Source organism: Thamnophis elegans, chromosome 9 (assembly GCF_009769535.1).
Source record: "Thamnophis elegans isolate rThaEle1 chromosome 9, rThaEle1.pri, whole genome shotgun sequence".
Taxonomy (NCBI): domain Eukaryota; kingdom Metazoa; phylum Chordata; class Lepidosauria; order Squamata; family Colubridae; genus Thamnophis; species Thamnophis elegans.
Window position 1 is genome coordinate 73576312 of NC_045549.1, and position 17640 is coordinate 73593951.

At 45.1% G+C, this 17640-nt stretch overlaps 1 protein-coding gene across 5 annotated transcripts in view; it reads right to left on the reverse strand.

Annotated features, from left to right (window-relative positions):
- Positions 1-17640, reverse strand: part of RBM47 (RNA binding motif protein 47) — a 53036-nt gene that overhangs the window by 8639 nt on the left and 26757 nt on the right. For all 5 annotated transcript variants that reach the window (XM_032223744.1, XM_032223743.1, XM_032223740.1 and 2 more), the window contains exon 2: positions 13376-14542. In XM_032223744.1, the coding sequence (XP_032079635.1) occupies positions 13376-14513 (1138 nt within the window). In that variant the 5' untranslated portion in view covers positions 14514-14542. The remainder of the gene's footprint in view (positions 1-13375; positions 14543-17640) is intronic.

Below are 17640 nucleotides of genomic sequence, written 5' to 3' on the forward strand. Positions count from 1 at the left end.
CTTTAAAGACACCCCTAGAACTTAATTTTGCAGAATAAATCTCATGACAACTCAGGAGGGCGCAGACCCAACCTTGGCAACTTTAAGAGGGGTAGGAGCTGGTTGGGGATTTGGAGCCTACACAACATTGTTGAGGTCTAGAAACACTATTCTAGAAAGTTCAGAAAGTTCAGAAGGGAGGGGAGGGGCGGGGCCAGCAGGAAGGGGATTTGAGGGTTCTCCAAACTGCACAGAATCTGTAATATATCCAATAGTACCAACTTGGGAGCGGAAGGGAGAACACGCTATGTTCCAAAGAAGTCTGATCTATACCGGCGGGTGCTTTGAATCCCCTCGTATAAAGGAATGTGGGAAAGACCTTGAGAGTGGGAGTCAAGAGAAGACACAGCTACAGTTGTGGCCAAAATTGTGGAAACCTTTGGGGAACGTGTGCAGTATTTTTTGAGGTTTGATAGCTAATAACACCACTCTTCTTTTGGAGTAGCACCATAAAATTATATATCAATGGAAAGATAATTTAATCAAGAACGTAATGCAATAAAGTTTAGGGAGGATTTGCTATTAGAATAGCAGTTATAAAGAAGAAAAGTGAAACACGTAGAAAAAAAACGAGATATACAAAAACTATCACCATAGAAAAAATGAGATATACAAAAACGATCACCATGTCAGTTAACACTTAGTTGGGTAACCTTTAGCATGAATTACGGCCTTACACCATCTTCCCAATGAGTGAACCAAGTCTTTTAGTTCAAATGCAGCTGTTATAATGTGAAACCAAGATTGAGGGATTGCTTCTACTAACTGAATTTTATTGCTGGCTATATTTGGCTATACCTTTTCATAGAATACAGGCACTTGAACAAACTTCGTTGCATTACATTCTTGATTAAATTACCTTTGCATTGATATATAATTTTATGGTACCACTCCAAAAAAAGGAAAAGTGGTGTTATTAGCCATCAAACCTCAAAAAATATACTTTTCCCAAAAGGTTTTGGCCACTACTGTAGAAATAGCCGGAGAAGAGAAGGTGTATTCCACCGCCGAAGCTCAAAAGGGAAGCTCAGAAGTGCTCAGACTGGAAACGTGATGGCGGGAGAGTTGCTCTTCCTAATAAGGCGACCTCCCTCTTGCAAATCTGTAAGTACAGGTACTCCTCGTCTTACAACAGCTCATTTAGCGACCGTTCAAAGTTGGTGTTGTGGCCCAGCAGGAGCCGTTGGAGCTGCAAACAGACTCCGATAGCGAGGGGCCCTATGAGTCGGCTCTGGAAGATGTGGAGGACCTTGGACAGGGTTCAGACTCCGAGCAGGGACCAGAGAGGCTGGTTGGCCACCAGGAGGTGCCTGAGGCATGGAGCAGCGGTGAAAGCCAAAGGGAGTGTGCCCATGACGTCAGGCCCTGGTGCAGTGGGGAGGAGCTAAGGGAGTTGGTCCTGGACGCCAGGCAAAGGCGGGCAGATAAACGCCGAGAGCAACTATGCAGATACAGAAGATAATTGGGAGTCTCCTCCCAAGAGAGTATATAAGGAGAGACTTTGGGAGGAGGCTGTTTGCAGGATTCAACTAATATACCAACTCTGGAGAAGCTCTTATCTTGGAAGTCTGGATTGCTGCCCAGGTCTTGTCAGTGGGTTAATTTACTGTGAATAAATTGTCTAGCAGTAATCTTGTCTTGGAGTGCTTCAGCGTATGGAGGGCGGGGGGGGGGAGGGGGTCAGAACACATTGGCACCGAAAGAACGGGACTGCATAGTTACAATCTTTGTAAGCTCCTTCATGGTGTGATCGACATTCAGATGCATGGAAAGCCGTTCAGATGTATGAAGCTGAAGGTCTTGTGGCTTCCTTTGGCGACTTTCTGACCAGCAATGGGGAAGCAAGATTCACTTAACAACCGTCTTACTAATTTATCGGCTGCAGTGAAAGGTTGCAAAAAAAACGGGGCCAAACTCACTGAACAAATGTCTCACTTAACAATAGAAATTTTGGATTCAATTGTAGCCGTAAGTTGAGGACTACCTATATGATTCTCTCTCCCCCCACTTTTACTTCCTGAGAAACTAGGGAGAGTCTCTTCTGCATTTCTTGCTCCGGTTATAGATTAAAAACTCTTATCCGATCGTCCCTTAGGTGGCCTTATCCCCTGTTCACCTTCCATGGCTGGGAATACTCGTAGTATTCCATGATGCCATCAAGTTTAGGTCCGTTTTTTCCCCTTTAGTTCCTATCTTACAGTCTAGCTTGGTTTTTTTTAAAAAAGATACAGAAATAAAAGCAATGCTAAAGTTAGAGAAAAGCTTGCAGACATATCAAAACATCCAATTTACAAACAGCAGCAAAACTCAATCATTTAAAAAACAACCCCTTGCTCTCTCCCTCTCTCCCTTTCTTCAACCTTCTCTCCCCCTCTCCCCCTCCCTCTCTCCTTTTCCCTCCCTCTCTCCCATTCCCTCTCTCCCTTTCTCTCTCATCTTCTCTATCCCCCTCTCCCTCCCTTTCCTTTTCCCCCTCTGTCCCTCTCTCCCCCTCCTCCCCCTCTCCCTTTCCATCTCTCCTACCCTCTCCCTCTCTCCCTTTCACTCTCTTCCTCTATCCCCCTCCCTCTCCCCTTTTCCCTATCTCTATCCCTCTCTTCCAACACACTCTCCCCTTCCCTTCCACCTCTCTCCCTTTCCCTCTCTCTATCCCTCTCTTCCACCCCTTCACCCCTCTTCCTCCCCCCTCTCTCCTTCCCTCTCTGTCCCTCTCTTCCACACTCTTTGTCCCTCTCTCTCCCTCCCTTCCCCTCTCCTTCCCTCCCTCTCTCTGTCCCTCTTTCACCCTCTCTCCCCTCCATTTCTCTTTCCTTTCCCCTCTCTCCCTCTCTCTCCCCCTCCCTCCTTGTTTCCCTTTCTCTCTCTCCCTTCCCCCCCTCTTTTCATTAATTCTTACCCAAGAAGTGTTTTGCAAGGCAAAAACAATTGAGATGGAAGGGAAACTGAAAACAGAGCAATAAAAAAGATCAGCAAACAGAAAAGAAAGGACAGGGGGAGCGGGGGGGGGGGGGGAGAGACCAAGAAGAAAAAGAAGAAGAAAATGCTAAAAAGAAATGATTTCCAATCTTGTGGACAGTCGTCACCTTTATATTTTATTCTCTCTTACGGGTTACGTCTTAGCTGCCTTTCTATACTCTACTCTTCCTGATTCTCAAACTCATAAATCAAAATTTAAGGTGTTTTCCGCCTCCTCTTTTCAGCCAAAGAAAACTTGGACAAAATTATAAGTGCATTTTAATATTATGAATTTTTTTTAAAAGGATGGGGCGGGGGAGGAAGGGAATCGCTTTCATTCATCCTGCAAGGGATTTGGGACTCACAACCTATTTTGTACGTGATTTCTCAGCTCAGCTACTTTTTATTGCTACGAGACGGCAAATGCAGTTTCCCGGAGCTATCGAGTTGTGTGTCCTCACCTAGCAACAACTGCAATCGAAAAGGTGCACAACCTGTTTTTGTCCGCCTCCCGAAGCCTTTTCTGACCTCAGGAAAACATTTGCAAGCAGGAAATTCATAGCCGCTTTCTTTTTCCCCTTCTTCTCTCCCTTCTTTCTTCTGCCTTTCTATAAATGCTACCTTCTGGTTTTCCTAAATGCACATTTGCCCAGAGTGCCATGGCAGCTAGGAAGAACTGCACAACTTTTTAAATATATATATATATATATATATATATATATATATATATATATATATATATTGTTTTAAATCTGCATTTCTGGACAAGCTGGACTGCCATCGCAGTTTCCCTCCCTCCCTCACTTCAAAAATTAAAAATCCCAACATCTTAGCAATAGCAATAGCAATAGCAGTTAGACTTATATACCGCTTCATAGGGCTTTCAGCCCTCTCTAAGCGGTTTACAGAGTCAGCATATCGCCCCCAACAATCCGGGTCCTCATTTTACCCACCTCGGAAGGATGGAAGGCTGAGTCAACCCTGAGCCGGTGAGATTTGAACAGCCGAACTGCAGTCAGCTGAAGTAGCCTGCAGTGCTGCATTTAACCACTGCGCCACCTCGGCTCTCTAGCAGCCATCTTAGCAGCAATAGCAGCTAGAACCGGTAGGAACCCCCCCTCTGAATTGTTGCAACTTTATCTTGGAGAAATGTGAGGCTGGCCAGCTGGTTGAAGTTACAATATAATAGCAGAGATGGAAGGGACCTTGGAGGTCTTCTAGTCCAACCCCCTGCCTAGGCAGGAAACCCTACACCAGTTCAGACAAATGGCCATCCAACATCTTCTTAAAAACTTCCAGTGTTGGGGCATTGACAACTTCTGGAGGCAAGTTGTTTCACTGATTCATTGTTCTAACTATCAGGAAATTCATTCTCAGTTCTAAGTTGCTTCTCTCCTTGATTAGTTTCCACCCATTGCTTTTTGTTGTGCCCTCAGGTCCCTTGGAGAATAGTTTGACTCCCTCTTCTTTGTGGCAACCCCTGAGATATTGGAAGACTGCTATCCTGTCTCTCCTGGTCCTTCTTTTCATTAAACTAGACATACCCAGTTCCTGCAACCATTCTTCATATGTTTTAGCCTCCAGCCCCCTAATCATCTTTGTTGCTCTTCTCTGCACTCTTTCCAGAGTCTCCACATCTTTTCTACATCGTGGCAACCGGAAGTATTTTTTTCTGAATTTGTTTTTTCTTACTGGGCCCCCTAATTACCAGGGAACCCCCCCAGGAATTCGGTTCAGAGCTGCTTCACTTCTGAACGGACTCTTCTTAACCAAATCGAGTATTTTTGAGCTGATGGGACGAAATGATGGATTTTTGCACAATGCACGCCTGCACTGTTTTCTGCTAAGGCGTCCAAGCCCATCAATTCTGTCTGACAGCTCATCTTGGTAACTTGCATCTGGAATCCCTTCCTGTGATAACCCTAAACACTAAATAAGACCTCACTGCCCTGTTTTAGTTCGCCAGGGTATATATTAGGGGATGGAGTTATTTGATGAAACACAAAACATTTCATTTATACAGAGGGGAACATCTCCGCAGAAACCTGTTTATATTCAAAACTTCTCAGAATGTCGTCTCTTTCGGGGCGACGACCCACGCAGAGCTGCCTCCGTTCGTTTGCTATGGTAAAAACAGCAAGAAAGCAAAACTAACCACCATCTAAATCAGTGTTTCTCAACCTTGGCAACTTGAAGATGTCCGGACTTCAACTCCCAGAATTCCCCAGCCAGCGAATGCTGGCTGGGGAATTCTGGGAGTTGAAGTCCGGACATCTTCAAGTTGCCAAGGTTGAGAAACACTGATCTAAATTGTGTCATCTAAAAACTCGCAAGAATGAAATGCAAGGTAGATCTACCAAAACATGACGCAGATAGTATAACCACTTCTTCCAGCCTATTTGTATGAAATAACTAAGAAATGGTTTTAAGCTGTGGTTTTCCCAGTTGCAATGGATGGCTGTGGAAGTTGGACCTTAAGGAAGGCAGAGCGCCAAAGAATGGAGGCCTTTGAACTCGGGCTGGAGGAGAAGACTCCTGCATTGAGTCCCTTGGGCTGCAAGGCCATCCAACCGGTCAGTCCTAGAGGAGATCAACCCTGACTGCTCTTTAGAAGGCCACATCCTGAAGAGGAAACTCAAAGACTTTGGCCATCTAATGAGAAGGAAGGAAGCCAAAGAATGGAGGCCTTTGAACTCTGGGGCTGGAGAAGACTCTTGCATTGAGTCCCTTGGACTGCAAGGCCATCCAACCGGTCAGTCCTAGAGGAGATCAACCCTGACTGCTCCTTAAGAGGCCAGATCCTGAAGAGGAAACTCAAATACTCTGGCCACCTAATGAGAAGGAAGAAGGACTCCCTGGAGAAGAGCCTCATGCTGGGAACGATGGAGGGCAAAAGAAGAAGGGGATGACAGAGAAGGAGATGGCTGGATGGAGTCACCGAAGCAGTCGGTGGGAGCTTAAATGGACTTCAGGGGATGGGAGAGGGCAGGAAGGCCTGGAGGAACCTTGTCCATGGAGTCGCGATGGGTCGGACACGGCGTTGCAACTAACAACAACAAACTAAGAATGGGGAGTCAGCACGATCAACGAGCTGATATTCTCCCACAGAAATCAAGGGAGATACGCATTTCTGTGCCCAGCTGGATATAAACCTGGTGTAGCTTTAAAAAGAATAATAGTATATTAACTCCTCCCACCTTCAAATTAGACATTATACTGTTCAAATACGTTAGCTGAATGCAGTGGTGGGATTCAACCCAAATAGCAATAGCAGTTAGACTTATATACCGCTTCATAGGGCTTTCAGCCCTCTCTAAGCGGTTTACAGAGTCAGCATATTGCCCCCACAGTCTGGGTCCTCATTTCACCCACCTCGGAAGGATGGAAGGCTGAGTCAACCTTGAGCCGGTGAGATTTGAACCACTGAACTGCAGCTTTGCAGTCAGCTGAAGTGGCCTGCAGTACTGCACTCTAACCACTGCGCCACCTCGGCTCTTTAACAACCGGTTCGCCGAAAATGTGAATACTGCTTCTCTGTGTTTTGCCCTTTCTGGATGGGACTTAGAGGAAAGTGGCAGCTCACAGCTGCTAAGTTGCACAAGAGATGCTCTCTCTCTCTCTCTCCCAGCAGCGGAGAGAAGCAGCCACCTGACCCAGAGACCCACATGGAGGGTCTCCACGAGCGACTGAGTCTTGGCAAGGGACGGCTGCAAGAGCGCCACTGCAGTACTTTGGGTAGTTTGAGGGAGGTGGCTGCATGTGGGCGGAGCCCAGGGCAAGGCTGAAGCTGGGGAATGGCGCATTTCCCGACCTGGCCGAGGTGGGCGGTGAGCGGGCAGTGAGCAGGCAGTGAGCGGGTGGCAGCTCCAGGGCAAGGCCGGAGCCAGCTCCAGGGCAAGGCCGGCGTGCCCCTGGGCCCTGACTCGAAGTGAAGGGCAAGCAGGCAGCATGCTTACCTTTGGTGAGTAGACCAGGCGAGGCACGGAGATTAGCTGGACTGTCTGGACCACATGGCGAAGGAAATTAGGAAATTACGACCAATTAGATCCCACAGATTAGGCCTCCTCCGAATACCATCTGCTAGCCAATGTCGACTGTCGACCTCTCGGGGGAGGGCCTTCTCTGTGGCTGCTCTGGCCCTCTGGAACGATCTCCCCGTGGAGATCCGGACCCTCACCATCCTTCCGGCTTTCCGCAAAGCCACTAAGACCTGGCTGTTCCGGCAGGCCTGGGGCTGATGAGTTCCCGGCCCCACTTAAACTGTTGCGACTGTTGCCCTGTTTTAACTTGCCTGTTTTTTGTTTTTATTTGTATTCCTCTCCCCCCCCCCCTGCTTGTTAGCCGCCCTGAGTCTCTCGGGAATAGGGCGGCATACAAATGGAATAAACAAACAAGATAATATATAGGGCAGGGTTGGGCAGGGCGGGGCAAGGCAGGACAGGATGGGCGTGGCTAGCCGGTGGTCGATTATACCTGTTCTCCGAACTGCGCAAAATCATAACAACTGGTTCACCCAAACCGGTGCGAACCGGCTGAATCCCATCCCTGGCCAATTGGCTGAGCAATTTTATAGAAGTCACAAGGGAAAAAAGACATGTACTGCTTACGTAAAATATTGGCAAAATGCGTATCATTGTCAGAGAATAAGGTGGAGGTAATCCTCGACTTACGACCACAATTCAGCCCCAAATTTCTGTGGTTTAGCCAGACATTATTAAGTGAGTTTCTCCCCGTTTTACGACCTTTCTTGTTTCTCAGTTGTTAAGTCTGAATCACTGCAGTTGTTAAGTTAGTAACAGAGTCGTAGAGTGGCTTCCCCCGTTGTCTTTGCTTAATCAGAAGGTTGCAAAAGGGGATCACACAACCCAGGACAACGGTCATAAATACAGGTCAGTGGCCAAGCATCTGAATTTTGATCACATGACCACGGGGATATTTCAGTGCTGTTATAACTTTGAACGCTCAGCAAGTGAATGTCTGTAAGTCGAGGGCCACCTGTAGAAGAAACTTTCAGAATAAGAATTCTTAGCAAGTGTAGTTCATTTCTGCACTCGCTGGATTTTGCTGTCAATTCCAGATTATCGTCATTCATCACCATCATTTAACGACCCCATAATCCCTTGTGGGTGGAGTCTGGGCAACTAAATAGAGCTAGCAGAGTGTTTTAATGGCCAGATGCCTTTCCCTGTCGCCAATACGGAGTTTTGTTCAGCAGATATATTCTCAGTGTGCTGAGAGAGAGAGAAATAGCTGCCTCTACCTAGAATTGAACTCCCAGCCTCCTGATTGAGAGGCGAGAGCCTCACCTCTAGGCCACCACACCACTCTTGCTGTCGATTCCAGATCACATGTTTTAAATCTGTTATGATCCCAAATGCTGGAAACTTACATTTCAGACTGAAAAGATAAGGCATGTTAATTAATCACTCTGCCTCATTTTATCGTATTTTACCCCAGAGGACAAAAAAACAAGTAAGTAAAAGAAATTTACCCTCAGAATTTTTTTTTAAAAGGTTGGTCATCTACCTTTCTATGCCACGAATGCAATAAATTTGAAGGACCACTAACACACATGATTTGGTCATGCCCTACTGTCTCATTATTCTCGACATCCAGCTAGTATTTTAATATGATTAAGAAGCACAGACGATTGCATGGAATTCCTTGGAAGAGAAAAAGCATTTAACAGGGTTGAATCTTCCTGTTCAATGGATGAAACGCCTGCGAATTTACTGAAAGCGTATTTATTTCGCCGATTTGCAAAAATATCATGGGTAAATGATATCTCATGGTGGCAAAGGTTGAGCTTGATCCGATTAGGGTGAATAATTATACGAATATCGTCAGCGAGAATGACTAGGAGCTTTCTCTTTCAAACGATTCCAATAAGACATTAAATCAATGGGCAAGACACATATATCACCTACTCATTGGGTCAAGTAAAAGAATGATGATTTTGTTTAGGATTTTGCAAGACGACATAAAAAAAAAAGAGATTGAGGTGGACCATCTGTGTCAAATCTCCAACTATAGTATCAAGTCAGTTGGTTACCTCTACTGTATGAGCAGATCTCTTGAAGTCTCGCATAAATATCTTTGGGTGGGTACAAACAGAAGCTTCCAGTCTATAAGAGATTATTAAATTATAAATAGTGTACTAAAATATGGGGTCCATATTTATAGCCCCTTGTCTCAACAACAGTTTTTCATGCAGGCTAATTTCCCCATAAATCGATCCTCGGAGAGATAATATTTCTTACAGGGTGCAAGCTTTTTTTGAAAAAAATAAATAAAAGAAAAAGAAAATCTTTTGAAAATCTTCAAATAAGTATACTCAAAATAAATATGGGACTAAGAAATTCAGATAGTTTATGACTGAAGAAACAAGGAATGATATATAATCTGTTTAGAGCTAGCCTAGCAAAGAGGAGTTAAAGCTCAAATGAAAGATGATACTAACTTTTTTAAAAAGTTTATCTTAGAATATCTTTGTTAGAGATTTATACCCTGTATTGGTTCTGGGAAGCTGGGGGTGGGTGGGTGGGTGGGGGAGACTGGGGGGTGGATGGGTGGGGAGGGGGAGGGAGGTAAACATTTGTAAAAGTTTTTTTTTTCAAAATTTTCAATTAAAAAAAAAGAAAATCTTCAAATAAGTAAGTAGTTCCAAAGTCATTAGGAAAACAAGGTGAAAAACTCAACTGCTTGTCTAAATTAAAAAAAAAAATTCAAAATTCAGAAAAACCCATTGAGGCTCGGTTATAAATTATAATTCAAGTGATGATTCATAAAGTGAATGAAATGGGATTTATCGCAAATATTACCCTCAGCGAAAAAGTGCATTGGAATATCTGTTTTTGAAAATAGATCAATCATGTTAAAATTGCTGGAAAGAATCAAGTTGGGTCATTTTATCCCCCCCCTCCCCCCCCCCCCGGTCTTGGCAATGCCATATAAGTGCAACAATTCGGGAAGACAATTGACATATAAATAAATAATTATATATATGTATATGTATATATGTGTGTGTGTGTGTGTATGTTCCAGCATAACTCTGGAATGCCTTGAGCAATTTCAACCAAACTTGGTACACAGATGACTTACTCTCTGGAAACAAATACTGTGGGGGGTAAGACACCCCTAACACCCCTCGGGGTGTGTGTTCTGTTAAGATACAGCCTGTTGTTCCTTAAAATGGCTTCTACTGTACTACCATAAAATGGCTTCTTTTTGTAGGGAGTTGCCCTGGTAACGGCTTCACAGTACTCCACAAGGGGGCTCCCTCTGGTAAGGGAGCCAACATTAGAAATTACGGACATTTCCCCCCCCCTCCCTATAAATAAATACGTGGGCAACGGCGGCTTATTGGCTAGTGATCAACCTTTCTTTCTTGCCAGCTGTTTCTCTGCTAAGTTTGATTAAGGTTTATATTTCTACAAAGTAGGTGAAGAGTATATATCAGTCATGGCTGAACTTTTTTGGCTTGCGTGTCCAAATTGTGGGGAGCGCAGGGGTGGGCGTGCGCGGGCGCGCCATGGCCATAATGCTATGCGCGTGGCCCCAGTGCGCCGGCACTCCCCCCACCCACACTTTTAGTGTGCTTTTTTCACGCTCCCCAGGCTCCAGAGGCTTTCTAGGAGCCTGTGGAGGGCGAAAACAATCTCCGGAGGCTTCAGGAGCTTTCCAGAAGCCTCCGGAGCGCGAAAAACTGGCCCTATGGGCAAACCGGAAGTTCGGGAATGGAACTTCAAGGAAGCCTCCGGAGGATGAAAAACGGCCTCAAAAGAAGGCCAAAATCAGCCGGCCAATGTGCGCATGTGCGCTGGAGCTGACAGGGCAACGCCTCGCGTGCCCTAACAAATGGCTCCGTGTGCCCCCTGTGGCAGGCATGCCACAGGTTCGCCCTCACGGGTATATATGGTAACAGTTGTCAGGATGCCTATTTTTCCTACCGCAAATTAACACAACTCCTGGTGGAAAAAATAGTGGATTAGGCCAGTGGTTCCTAACTTTTTCTTCACTATGGATCCCAAGGTAAAAAAAAAAAAAAGGTGTAAAAAAATTAGTTTTGTCCTTAAAATCCTGATACAGAATGTAAATTGGAAATTACAGGTAGTCCTCAACTTACGACCACAATTGAGACCCAAATTTCGGTTAGTAAGTGAGACGGCCCCATCGTAAGACCTTTCTGGCCACCGTGTATCACTGCCGCTGTTAAGCTGGTAACTCAGTTGTTAAGTTAATCCCCATGGACTTCGCTTGTCAGAAGGTCGCCAAAGGGGATCAACGTGACCCCGGGACACTGTCCAACCGTCATAAATATGAGTCAGCTGTCGAGCACCTGAATTTTGATCACATGGCTACGGGGATGCTACAAAGATTGTAAGTCTGAAACAGGATCGTGAGTCACTTTTTCCAGTGCCGTTGTAACTTTAAACGGTCACTAAATGAACTGTTGTAAGTTGAGGACTACCTATATTTATGGACCTTAATTCTGGGCATTTGCTGTACTGCATCTAAAGTCTGGGCTTTCTCAACATAGTTTTAAAACATTAGCTCTTGAATGATTTATGAGAGTATAGATAACATAGATATAAATATATTACTATTATAAAGATAGGCTTTCTAAATTTCCATTAATTGTTCATTCTGATTATTATTATGTTGGTTATTTTATTTTTTTTGCTAATTATTGATTTGGTTTCAACAGTTAAAATATAACATTATATCTATACCTATCAATCATCTCCTTTTAATGAGCCTATAATCCCTTTTGGGGTGGATTCTGGGTAACTGAATGGAACTGAGTGTTTACTGGCCGGATGCCTTACCTGATACCAATGCGGAGTTATATTCGGCAGATATATTCTCATTGTGCCCAGAAAGAAATATCTGCCTCTACCTAGGATCGAACTCACAGCCTCCTGATTGTGAGGCGAGAACTCCACTTCTAGGCCAACACATACTCTCTCTCTCACTCTCTCTCTCTCTCTCCCTCCATCTCCCTTCCTCCCTCCTCCCCTCTCCCTCCCTTTCCCTCTCTCTCTTTCTCCTCTCCTTCCCCGTCCCTCCCTATCCCCTCCCTCCCTTTCCCTCTCTCTCTATCTCTCCCCCTCCCTTTCTCTCTCTAGGTTTCCTCTCCCTCCCTTTTCCTCTCTCTCTCTATCTCTCAATCACCCACTTTCCCTCTCTCCCCCTCCCTCCTCCCCCTCCCTCCCTCCCTTCTCTCTCTCTCTCATACTCTCCCCCTCCCTTCCCCCTCTCTCTCCTTATATGGGATTTCAAAGGTGACTTGCAAATTCTTGTTCAATTTTGCACGGTGTTTAAAATCTCTATTTCTTTTGGCACTTTTAAATATCTGTTCAGGTACAATAAAATGAAATCAAATTGGAAGAAATGTGTCATACGGGTGTTGGGACATAAAGATATTCCTGTGTTGTTAAATCATTGACCTCAAATTGTGAACCTGTTTATGAACTTTGGATATCGTTTACACGAAAAGCAAAAAAAAAGAGAGAGAGAGAGAGAGAAAGAGAGAGAGAGAGATTGTTAATTTCCCTGGATCAGTTGTCAAAGGTTGCTTGGTGGCCATTGAACTGACTTTTTATTATTTTATTATCTAGAAAGATTAGCTAATACGGTGTGATCAACGTAGCTGAAATTAAAATTTAAGGTGGCCTGTTTCTATACTATTCAGCTGCTGCATGTCGCTTAGTCATGATTTCCTCCATTTTTCTTATACATTTTCTGGCAAATGGATAAATATTCTCCTATCCTTTAAGGTCACAAAATTGCAACATCTTTAAAAAAAAATTGACTTCATTAACAGAGAGTAGAATTAAAAGTAAGCCTACTTCTGATTAAAAAATAATATTCACAAAGGTCCCCATTTGCTTTTCAGCGCTACAGGTAGTTCTCGACTTAAAACAGTTCACTTAGTGACTGTTTCAAGTTACAACGACCTTGACAAAAGTGACTTATGAGCAGGGGTGGGTTACTGCCGGCATTACTACCAGTTTGATGCCCGGAAAAAATCTCTCTTTTCTTTTTCCATTTGTGTTGTCTATTGGCCTTTTACTCACAACTGAGCTACACTCGAGCCGAGAAATTGAAATATTTTTAGCATGAAAAACGTTGTTCGCAACTTAAACAAGATCAAAGATCCACCTTCCCCTATCTGGGGCAACTGCCTTGACCACGGGGTTTAAGATTTCTAGGAACTGTATATGCCCGGCACATCTGGAATGCATTAAAGCGAAGAAAGCCACTTAAGATACATAGACCTCCGTCGTAAAATAAATACACTAAAAAAATAATCCCCTTTTGTTTTTGGGGGACGTAACTCTAATCCCTCCCGGAGCTGTGCCAAAATTTATACACTCACCTTTCACAAAATATTCTCGATTTGGACCAATCAGGGCATTGTACGGGTACCCGTAATAGGCGAGCGTGTACGGATCACAAGAGTAAACATAGTTAGGTTGCTGAGTCACTTCGGCGGCTGTTGCTCCTCCTCCTCCTCCACCCTTGGCGGCTTTCTGGTATCGGGTATACTGCTCTTTGTCTACCGGCTTGGCCAAAGTGACCTCCAGACACGACCCTTCCAGTTCGGTGCCGTTGAGATTATTCATGGCATGAACCGCGTCTTCGCGGCTGGTAAAGTGCACGAAAGCGTAATCTCGGATTTTCTTCACCCGTTCTATGCTGCTGGGGTTAAACTGACCAAAGACCTTCTTAATGGTCTCCTCCGTGGTCTCGATCATCAAATTCCTCACGTACAAGATTTTCACCGTCTCCATGACGTCTTCGTCCACATCGATTTCCGGCTCGGCCCAATCGACAGCGATCTGGTGCCCCCACAGCTGGATCCGTCCAGGCATCAGCTTCCTTCTCGCCATGGCGGCCGCTCGGTGGCTTTCGTACTCCACGAAAGCGAAGCCTCGGTTTTTCAACTTGTCGGCCGCGCTGGCGTAGACGATGACGTCCAGCACGCCTTCCGTCACCTTGGAGATCTCGTCCAGGATCTCCTCCCTCTTCTTCGTCTTGGGGATCCCACCGATGAAGAGCCGGCAGTTGTCCACGCTGCAACACACCCCTAACAGTCGTCCCGGACGGATCTCGTAGTTGTTGAGTTCTTTGACTGCACGCTTGGCTTCGTATTTCTGGGTGTACATCACGAAGGCGTAGCCGCGGTTCTTACCGTCAAAATCCATCATCAGCCGCATTTCGTAGATCCGTCCCGCGGTCTCAAAGACGGGGACCAGCTCGTCCTCGTAGACATCCCGAGGAATTTTGCCCACAAAGACCTCGCAGCCCCGAGGAGGGTGTAAGCCTTCCCAGCCAGGGGGTGGACCTCCATACTTTCGTTGCCCGTTCTCCTGAATCATGGTGTAACTGGTGCGATCTAACAATTGCAATAGTGCGGCCTCGTTTGGCACGCCCGAGAGCCCTTCGGGAATTTTATTTGTCTGCATGCTGGAGGAATCATTATCCATCCTCGCTGTAGAATCTTCAGCTGTCATTATGGCCTAATCATCAACCTCTGAGATACCTGGATAAAGAAAACAGAAGGAATTCCATCAATTAGATGCTACCATTCAAAGAAATCTCACCGGTCATGTTTCAAAGAAACAAAACAGGATTACTCAAAAGTCTGGCCTGCAACAAATTTAAGATTCCTGTACAGGTACTCCTAGACCAGGGGTGTCAAACTCAAGGCCCGCGGGCCGGATCCAGCCCAATGAGTGATTAGATCTGGCCCGTGGGGCTGCCCTCGTGAAGGACCGGCCAATGGTGCTTCTGCTAGCAAAAACGGAGCTCGCTCCGAAGCTCTGTTTTCACTGGCAGAGGGTTGCAGGAGGCCATCGCAGCTGAAAACGGAGCTCAGGAGCCTATTTCACTGGAAGAGGATTGCAGGAGGCCATCGCCGCTGAAAACGGAGCTCAGGAGCCCATTTTCTCTGGCAGAGCGCTTGGGGAACCACAGGCGCCCCCCACACGAGTGACATCAATCTGGCCACGCCCACCCTGGCCAGCCAACACCCCCCCAGTCCTCCGAGGTCAAACACAACCCTGATGCGGCCCTCACTGCAATCGAGTTTGACACCCCTGTCCTAGACTTACAGTCATAATTGAGCCCCAGATTTCTGTTGTTAAGCGAGGCATTTGTTGAGTGAGCCCCCCCATTTTTATGGCCTTGCTTGCCTCAGTTGTTAAGCGAATCTGGCTTCTCTATAGAGTTGGCTTATCCGAAGGGCGCAAATGGGAATCAAGGGTCATACAGTACAACGAACCCGTTGCCAAGTGTCTGAATTTTGATCCCGTGAGCATGGGGATGCTACAAAGCTCGTAAGTGTTGAAAGCCTATGAGTGCCTTTTTTCAGTGTCGTCGTAACTTTGAACGGCCACTAAATGAACTATTGTAAGCCGAGGACAACTTGTATTTAAGATTCGGCAACAATTCCTGAGTTTACAACCTTAATGCCTTAAAACGAGGCTGACAGCGGATCTTCAATTTACAAAGTTTTGGAAAAACATTCGTGTAGAGCGTTTGTAAAAAAATGAATAAAAGGACGTTGGAAAATCGATTTGCTATTTCTTTGATGTTTGTAATCAAAACTGCCGTGTGACATATTTCCAAACTGTGTAGTAAAATAGTAGAATTGGGGCATTAATTGTGCTCGTACACCTTGGATGAAAATACTAAGGCCGTGAATTTTGTAGGGGGTGTTTCATTCCGCAATTAAATTCTGAATAGCTGCTGGGAGCAATGAGAAGAATGGTTAAAGGCTGCCTTTTCAGATTTAGGAAGAAGCGGGCACCCCAAAATATCAGAACTATAACCCCATATGTTTGTAGAAAGCTAGCCCCCACCCCTCTCCTAGAAGAGTGAAATATTTAGAGAAATGTTTTTTTAAAAAAAGGCAGAATATTATATTTCCCCGGATGAGAAATATGGAGGAATATGCTGTGGGAAATCAGCCTGCACCTTCCTTAATAGCCCACAGGAGATGTCAGCATTAAGAGATAAAGAGATAGATAGCTCTATTCATAGGCAAAAATTCCTCGCAGCAAGGTCTGAACAAAGGTAGGATTAGCCCTCAGCCATAAGAGGAATTGCCCAACCCCCTTTGAGAACACAAGCTCACTACATTCCACCATCTCCTAAGGACATTGCATCACTCTCCAAATTTCAACCAAACTTAGCTCAGACAACCTACAGAGCCAGCCATGACCCCTGCAACAGCCGATAGAATACATGCTCTTGCCATGGTTCATACTTCCACATGTGGTGGACATGTCCGGAAGTGAGGAAATATTGGAGTAAAATAAGAACCGGGTTGCAAGAAATAACAGGCCTTCAAATTCAATTTAAAGCGGAGATATTTTTGTTAGGGATAATTAGAGGAATGTTTGCAAAGGAAATCAATTCTATTATAATACATATAATGACAGCAGGAAGAATAACATAGGCTCAAAATTGGAAATTAGACAGCATACCTTCCGAAAACATGATAATTAAAAAAGTAATGGACTACTGGAAATGGTCAAATTTAACTTTCAAACTGCAAGAAGATAAAGAATACCATACAGTATGGGATAAATGGTGTTATTGGTTAGAGAACAGGAATAACGAATGAAAGTAGAATTTATATACATGGAACATCAGGTTATAGGAATTATAAATGTAAAAAGGAAACAGCAAATGTAAAACAAATGGAAGGTATTTACGACGATAAATAAAATGGGATATGCCGATGTCCTAGAAATGGGAAGAATGGATGTAGAATGTGGTTTTTATGTTTTGTTCTGTAAAAAGCTCAATAAAAATTATTTATAAAAAGAAGAAGACATGTCCTTGCACAGGAACAGGAAGCTCAAGTGCAAAGCCCAAGAGAAGGTATAAATACCCCCCCCTCTCTCAACTCCATGTGGTCAGCTGCACCAGGATCAGTGGTGGGATTCAAATTTTTTTACTACCGGTTCTGTGGGTGTGGCTTGGTGGGCATGGTGTGGCTTGGTGGGTGTGGCAGGAGAAGGGTACTGTAAAATCGCCATTCCCACCCCACTTCAGGGGAAGGATCCTGTAAAATCCTCATTCCCTCCCAATCAGCTGGGACTCGGGAGGCAGAGAATAGACGGGGGCATGGCCAGCCAGAGGTGGTATTTACCTGTTCTCCAAACTACTCAAAATTTCCGCTATCGGTTCTCCAGAACTGGTCAGAACCTGCTGAATCCCACCTCTGACCAAAGTGGGCGAGGAGTGGCTGGGAGGGGAGGGACGAGTAGAGGCTAGCGAGGCACCCCTTGATGTGAGTGACATTGAGTTGGCCACACCCACCCAGTCACATGACCACCTAGCCACACCCAGCCAGCCAGTTATTAGGCAGATCATATTAGTGGTCCGCAGGATTTATAATTACGAATTTAGTGGTCCCTGAGGTCCGAAAGGCTGGAGACCCCTTTTTCTAGTCCAGGCCCCTGCTCAGGCAGGAAACGCGATACCATTTCAGACAAAGGGTTGTCCGCTTCTTAAAAACTTCCAGCGTTGGAGAAGTCACAACTTCCGGAAGCATGGCGTTCCAGGTTTTGATTTTAATAAACGTTATAATTTTGCGGATTCGGGAATCCACTTTTGACTTAAAAAAAA